Below are 7,994 nucleotides of genomic sequence, written 5' to 3' on the forward strand. Positions count from 1 at the left end.
CTGGCAGCCGCCGAGACAGTCGTCGGTCTTCTGGATGGATTGTGGGCGAAATTTGAGGCTCAGCATGAACTCATCATAGAGCATCTTGAAGATGCATTCGCGGAGAGCGAATACAACTCGACCAGAGTCGCTAACTCAGCGAGAGTGACGTACATCACGCAACGAAGTCTCCTTCTCGACCATGTTCGGAAACTCAAGGTGAAGGAACCGAGCTCAGCTTCCAAAACAGAAGGTAATGAGTCTTCCGGAAAACCGTCGCTGCCTTGCCTCAAGATTAGTTCTTTCTCTGGCGCATTCGAAGACTGGCCTACCTTCCGAGATCTCTTCCAATCCATTATCGGAAACAATTCATCAATCTCAGCAATTGAGAAATTTCATTACCTGAAAACTTGTCTGGAGGGTCCTGCCAAGGAACTGCTGATTCAACCATTAGCGATGACCGAAGACAACTATCCACGCGCATGGGAGCTGCTAAGCGAGCGGTACTAAAATAAGAGAGAGTTATCTCGCTCCAATTTCTCCAAGTTTACCGCCGTGGCTAAGATGAAGAGCGAAAGTGCGGAGGAGCTCAACCGCGTCTTCAACGCCTTGACCAGGGTAGTCAACGGCCAGGAGAACATTGATAGGCCTATCAACTCTCATGGCTTCGATCTACTAACTCATCTTGCCGTCGAGCTCTTCGATCCAAGAACTCGCCTGGAGTGGGAGTCACTCTCACGCGCCTCGAGCGACATGCCCACTCTTAAAGAGCTAATGAACTTCATAAACCAAAGAGCACTTACTCTCACAGCCGCCAAACCACAATCGCTCAAGGTCTCCGACAACCCGTCGCGATCCGCCAAGTCGCATCACGTCAAGAAACACACCGAGTCTTCTCAATGCGTTCTATGCAAGAGTAAGCACCACGTGATGGTATGTGAAGAATTCAAGAAAAAATCCGCGGTCGACCGCAAGGCCGTCGCCGAAACTCACAAGCTGTGCTTTAACTGTCTCGGCTCTCATGCTTTCGCGAAGTGCCAGTCGACAAGGACGTGTGCTACGTGTAAGTCTCGTCACCACTCAATGTTACACGACGCGTACGTTTCACCGAAATCTCAAGAGGTCAGCTCACTGTCGGCAGTGCGACGCGACAACAACCACAAGGCCATTTTGCTCGCAACGGCGCGAGTTTCCATCGCTGATCGTCACGGCAATCAGCACACCACACGCGTGCTCATCGACCAAGGTTCGGAAATTTCTCTAATTTCCGAGGCGCTGGTCCAACGCCTACGCTTGCCCCGCTCTCGATCCTCAATCGAGGTCATCGGCATCAGCGGCAAAAGCTCCGGGCCCAGCCGGGAAAGGTGACTCTCAAGGTGACCTCGGTAACAACAGGGACCGACTTCACCGTCGGAGCCTTTGTTCTGCCACGTCTGTCGCTTTATCAAGACTCTCACGTAAGGATCAGAATGGAGTGGCCACATCTGGGGCTCCAATTGGCAGATCCCGACTACGCAGCAAACGACGCTATTGAGTTGCTTTTTGGAGTATGCTCAATCATTCTCCAGGATGGTCTCCGCAAGGGAGGCCCTCAAGCGCCTATCGCTCAAAAGACGCTGCTCGGCTGGATCTTATCGGGAGGTTGCGACCGAGTAAACAACTCAGCACAACGCCACTCGCTTCAGTGCACAGCAGATCACGAGTTGGCCGACCTTGTGCACCGCTTCTGGGAGCAGGAGCGAGAAGTGCCCGCTCCCGTCGCTCTCACGCCAAAGGAGCAGCAATGCGAGGACATCTTCGCGTTGCAGCACCAACGCACTGCCGAAGGAAGATACATAGTGCGACTACCTTTTGCATCTCCGCCGACGACGCTAGCTGAGACGCGAAGACCTGCGCAACGACTCTTAGTCGCCATGGAGCGACGCTGCGAGAGAGACGCACGATTCGGCGATCTCTACCGAGCCTTCCTGAGGGACTATGAAGACCAAGGTCACATGGAGTTGGCGCCAGAACCTCCGAATTCCAATGAAGATCGGTGCTACCTTCCACATCACGGCGTCCTTCGTGAGTCCAGCACCACGACTAAGCTGAGAGTCGTTTTTAACGGATCGCAGCGTGCAAGGTCAGGTGAGTCACTTAACAATCATCTGCTGGTGGGGGCTAACCTGCTGCCACCCCTCGCGAACGTGCTTTTGCGGTGGCGGTGGCACCGATACGCGCTAGTGGCCGACATCGAGAAGATGTATCGGCAAATTCTTGTGCATCCCGACGACCATAGACATCAGTGCATCCTGTGGCGACACCGCGTTGATGAGCCTGTACGCGAGTTCACATTAAAAACGGTTACTTACGGTCTCGCTTGCGCGCCATTTCTCGCCATTCGCACGCTGCGTCAGCTCGCCGATGACGACGGACCGCGTTTCCCTCGAGGCGCGAGTGCTTTACGACACGACTGCTACGTCGACGATATCGTAACCGGAGCGCACGATAAAGACGACGCTATCGCGCTCCAAGTCGAGCTACGCAACCTCTGCATGGCGGGCGGGTTCCCTCTCCGAAAGTGGGCCGCCAACTGTCAGGAACTTCTTCGCGACATTCCGCCTGAGTACTGTCTCACCAGAGACTCGCGGTCGTGGGAACTAGAGAACCACTCCACGCTGGGATTGCGCTGGTATCCAACCAGGGACGAATTCGCCTTCTCTGTTCCTCGTCGCACCGTCGTCACGTTCACCAAGAGAAGTCTGCTGTCGGAGACCGCTCGACTCTTCGACCCGCTCGGATGGCTGGCTCCAGTAACCATTCAAGCTAAAATTCTGATTCAGTCGGCCTGGCTACAGCAGCTAGAGTGGGACACACCATTGCCGTCAACCATCGCTGGAAAGTGGAAGCGGCTCTTGGAAGAACTTCCACTGCTTGAGAAGATCAGAGTCGGCCGCTGGCTCGGCACCGGCGACACGAGCTCTCAACTCGAACTGCACGGCTTCGCAGACGCGTCCGAAAGAGGTTACGCCGCCGTGGTGTACCTCCGTATCACCGCAAACAACCAAACGAAGACTCTGTTATTGACCGCCAAAAGCAAGGTCGCGCCGTTCAAGCTCGTTTCTCTCCCGCGACTCGAACTCTGCGCCGCCGCCTTGCTTACAAGCGTGCTCGTGCACACGCGCTCTGTGCTAAATCTGGCGACAACGCCAGTGATCCTGTGGTCCGACTCCAAGGTCACGCTCCACTGGATTCGAGGTCACGCCTCGCGCTGGAAAACGTACGTGGCCAACAGGGTGACACGAATCCAGCAGCAGCTTCCAGAGGCTCAATGGCGTCACGTCCCGGGCAAGGACAACCCTGCCGACTGCGCCTCCCGGGGACTGACACCAAGTGAGCTCCTCAGCCATTCCTTATGGTGGACGGGCCCCGCCTGGTTGAGCGGGAATTCGTCGCTATGGCGTCAACCTCGAGCCCATCAAGGACGTACCAGAGCGGCGGGCGGCAACACTCGCAGCAGTCGTCAGGAGCAACCTCGAGCCGGAAGAACTGCTCAGATTCTCGTCGCTTCACCAGCTGCTCAGAGCGACTTCCTGGTGCGTGCGTTGGCGTCACCGCGGTCGCGCGGTCGGCTCTGTGAACGGTCAGCACAACGGGTCGGCGCTTCTCCCAACTGAACTCGACGCGGCGCTCATCAGGTGGATACGCATAGCGCAGTCACGGCATTACCAAGAGGAGAGAGCAGCTCTTGAAGACAAGCGCGACCTTGCCAGATCCAGCCATCTGCGAACCCTCAGCCCGTGCATGGACGAGCACGGAATTCTGCGAGTTGGAGGGCGTCTCAAGCACGCAGCGCTGTCGTTCGACGAGCGACATCCGATCATCGTGCCTCCAGGGTCATGGCTCACTCGCCTGCTGGTGGAAGCCTACCATCGCCGTACTCTCCACGGAGGAGTCCAGATGACCCTGGGATTGCTACGCCTCCGATTCTGGATTCCACAAGGTCGAGCTGTAGTCAAGCGATGGCTGCATCAATGCGTGACGTGCACTCGGTGGAGGGCTGCCACTCCGCAACCAAAAATGGGGAACCTTCCTCCAGGGAGAGTGACTCCTGCACGCCCATTTCTTCACGTGGGCATCGACTACGCCGGGCCTATTTTCATCAGGACGAGCAAAGGACGGGGGCACAGCGCTCACAAAGCATTCATCGCAGTTTTTGTCAGTTTTAGCTCCAAGGCCGTTCACCTTGAGGCTGTTTCAGCTTACACCACCGACGCCTTCCTGGCTGCTCTCCGTCGATTCACATCTCGCCGAGGACTGTGCTCGGACATATATTCGGATTGCGGCACCAATTTTTTGGGCGCCGACCGGCAACTTCGCGAGATGCTTCGAGCCTCCTCGGCAGAAGGACAAAGGATCGCACACGTAGCTACATCGGAGGGGATCCATTGGTATTTCAATCCCCCGTTGGGACCTCATTTTGGTGGACTCTGGGAGGCGGCCGTGAAATCGGCTAAGTATCACCTGCGCCGAACCATCGGCGAAACCAGGCTCACCTTCGAGGAAATGAGCACCCTGCTCGCACAAGTGGAAGCATGCCTGAACTCAAGGCCCATGTATGCACTCTCAGACGACTCCGACGACCTCACGGCTCTGACACCAGGTCACCTGCTCATTGGGGCACCACTGCTGGCCATTCCTGAGCCGTCCTTTTCGGACGAACAGGAAAATTTGCTTTCCAGGTGGCAACTTATTCAGCGAATGCGAGACCACTTCTGGCAGAGATGGTCACGCGAGTACTTACACACTCTGGCTACCAGACCGAAATGGACCAAGGACGCTTTGCCACCACGCCTTGGATCGCTATGCATCATTCGCTCCGAGCTCTCACCACCAATAAGTGGCCTCTGGCGCGAATCACGCAGCTACATCCTGGAGACGACGGCGTAGTGCGAGTGGTCACAGTCAAAACCGCCTCATCCGAATTAACCCGTCCTTTGATCAAATTAGTTTTATTGCCAGACGAGGCTAACGCGTTTATCTCGCACGCTAATGCATCAAATGTAAAGAAGAGCTTGAATTGATCGCGTGTATTTTCGTGAATCATTTTTTCAATGTTATCTGTCATACAACTCTCGTTTACGGTTCAAGTTCTTCCACGAATTCATTGTATTGTATCGCTTGTCTTATTTACAGTTTTTGTAATCTCAACGAGCTCGAGGTAACGTCAATACATACATCGTCACGGAGATGACGAGGCGGGCGGGAATGTTTGAGATCGGTAATTCGAAAGGAAAGCAAGAATTCTTTCAGTCGATCGACATTAATTGTCATTGAACGCATGCACAAATTGAGCTCGTGATTTCATCTCAAACATGATTTTAATCCTCGTTAAAATCATCAAATTCGTCGTTCTTTGTTCTTTTTAAAAACAATTCGTTACACGCAAACAAGTTGTCGTTACCGGCAACGGACAATCGAAGGTTCTAGAACAATTCAATTGGCGCACGCGAGCGCCGCGCTCCGACGAATACGTCACGCGCTGTCACCAATCCCACGCACGGATTTTCTGCCGCGCATGACTGTTACGTTGAACGTCGCTAGAAAAGAATTCAAAGCGCCAATCAATTCTGTACACCTGTCACGTCCACGGTACATATAAAACTTGTCCAGAAATATCCCCAGGCGAATCACAACTTTCTTTATCTTAATAAACCGACAGGGCACAAAAACCGCCTAGACCGCTCCTGACGCCTTCCCCACCACTAGCGCCCCACCAGCGTGGGAGGGGATCCTTCGGAAAAGCCCTCGGGATAACCGAGTAGTAGTTAAGTTAAGATTAAGTCCTCAACTGAGTTCCCTTTTTTTACTCTCTCGTGACAAAAGTTCGGACCGACACCATCTCTAACTCAAATTCCTAATTCGAACTTGAATCTATATCCAATCTTCCATTTCTATTCGTATAAGCAACTTCATCTAATTATATAAGTAAAACTCTATTCGACCTTGTCAATTTTAATCACGTTAGATACTAACCGCAGTATAAATTTAGTCATGTATTTAGTGCAACTTAATAACAGTAAAATATATAAGTTGTTTTCTGAGCAAAGATAAATACGCGAGTGTGACCTTTTTCTCAACGAAACCTTCCCTACGTAATCGGCATACATCACATGAAATTGCTCCTCACTTAAACTCACCAAGTGGACGCGCGAGTGAACGGCAGCCAGCATTGGACCAATCCCTCTCACCCACGACGGACTCGACCAACCAAGATCCCAACCAGCCCGCACGTAGCGTACCACGGATCGTAACACCGCGGAGCCGCTGAAAAGATCCGCAAACAATCATCGTATGGTAAGTACAGTTTGCATCCACTATTAGTCCTAGGTTTGTCCAGGTATTGATTACCGCCGGTCGGACCTCAGGACGTAACACACCTAATGCCACGTAATAATTACGATTGTGGCAAAATTTTATTGGATTTTTCCCAAAAGGGAAAGCTCAGGCCGAAAGCAATAAATGCTTCGATCTCGCCGTCCTCCTTCTTACTTCCAAAAAGTTCTTAGAGTTCTTAGAGTCATAATCTCGCTTCGTAAAATCGCCGTGCTAACCGTTTAGTGAAATGGCTATAAATCGAATCTTTCGAGAAGTGCCGAGAAAAATCGCCGAGATTTTTCATCACCGCGATTCCAAACTCAATTTGGAAAAGGTGACCGCATTTAATATTCTGTTAATCTGATCTTTAATTAATTATATCTTTTGACTTGTAACTGAATACATTAAAGAAATTCTTTTGTTAAATTACAAAGAAACTGAGTTGATTTTACTGTTGTGCATCATACCAGCCGTGCGCCGAACTCTCACTCGAATCTTTACGCGCGGTGCGCTCTCGCACATTTTCTGGTTTCACCAAAAAATGTGCGAGAGCGAACCAGAGCGAGAGCCATGATCGTGAAATTTTTAAAGTGATGCGGCGTTTGTCTTACTGTCTTTCTCGCTAGTTTAAATCCGGCTCGAAGGACCAGAAAATGTGCGAGAGCGCACCGCGCGGAAAGATTCGAGTGAGAGAACGGCACAAGGTTGATATGATGCACGACAGTAAAATCAACTCAGTTTCTTTGTAATTTAACGAAAGAATTTCTTTAATGTATTCAGTTACAAGTCAAAAGATATAATTAATTAAAGATCAGATTAACAGAATATTAAATGCGGTCACCTTTTCCAAATTGAGTTTGGAATCGCGGTGATGAAAAATCTCGGCGATTTTTCTCGGCACTTCTCGAAAGATTCGATTTATAGCGATTTCACTAAACGGTTAGCACGGCGATTTTACGAAGCGAGATTATGACTCTAAGAACTCTAAGAACTTTTTGGAAGTAAGAAGGAGGACGGCGAGATCGAAGCATTTATTGCTTTCGGCCTGAGCTTTCCCTTTTGGGAAAAATCCAATAAAAATTTGCCACAATCGTAATTATTACGTGGCATTAGGTGTACAAAATTGATTGGCGCTTTGGATTCTTTTCTAGCGACGTTCAACGTAACATGCGCGACAGAAAATCCGTGCGTGGGATTGGTGACAGCGAGTGACGTATTCGTCGGAGCGCGGCGCTCGCGTGCGCGAATTGAATTGTTCTAGAACCTTCGATTGTCCGTTGCCGGTAACGACAACTTGTTTGCGTGTAACGAATTGTTTTTAAAAAGAACAAAGAACGACGAATTTGATGATTTTAATGAGGATTAAAATCATGTTTGAGATGAAATCACGAGCTCAATTTGTGCATGCGTTCAATGACAATTAATGTCGATCGACTGAAAGAATTCTTGCTTTTCTTTCGAATTACCGATCTCAAACATTCCCGCCCGCCTCGTCATCTCCGTGACGATGTATGTATAGACGTTACCTCGAGCTCGTTGAGATTACAAAAACTGTAAATAAGACAAGCGATACAATACAATGAATTCGTGGAAGAACTTGAACCGTAAACGAGAGTTGTATGACAGATAACATTGAAAAAATGATTCACGAAAATACA

The 7,994-nt window shown here is 50.6% G+C and overlaps 1 protein-coding gene across 1 annotated transcript; it reads left to right on the forward strand.

The window, feature by feature from the left end:
- Positions 1–543: 543 nt before the first annotated feature.
- On the forward strand, positions 544–6,568 carry LOC147906570 (uncharacterized). The gene is made up of 3 exons (XM_087416355.1): positions 544–1,042; positions 1,252–3,627; positions 3,671–6,568. Exons 1-3 carry the CDS (start codon positions 544–546, stop codon positions 4,906–4,908), a joined length of 4,113 nt encoding a protein of 1,370 aa, XP_087272481.1. The 3' UTR covers positions 4,909–6,568.
- The last annotated feature ends 1,426 nt before the right edge of the window (positions 6,569–7,994 follow it).

This window comes from Acromyrmex echinatior, unplaced genomic scaffold (assembly GCF_024713525.1).
Source record: "Acromyrmex echinatior isolate Ae372 unplaced genomic scaffold, ASM2471352v2 Scaffold20, whole genome shotgun sequence".
NCBI classification, from domain to species: domain Eukaryota; kingdom Metazoa; phylum Arthropoda; class Insecta; order Hymenoptera; family Formicidae; genus Acromyrmex; species Acromyrmex echinatior.

What these genes read in the sequence shown, in the direction of transcription:
- LOC147906570 (XM_087416355.1), top strand. Translation starts at nt 544, where the DNA reads ATGAAGAGCGAAAGTGCGGAGGAGCTCAACCGCGTCTTCAACGCCTTG. An exon ending in GACAAGGACGTGTGCTACGT is followed by an intron (nt 1,043 to 1,251) that starts GTAAGTCTCGTC and finishes CTAATTTCCGAG; the next exon opens with GCGCTGGTCCAACGCCTACG. An exon ending in ACAACGGGTCGGCGCTTCTC is followed by an intron (nt 3,628 to 3,670) that starts CCAACTGAACTC and finishes GGATACGCATAG; the next exon opens with CGCAGTCACGGCATTACCAA.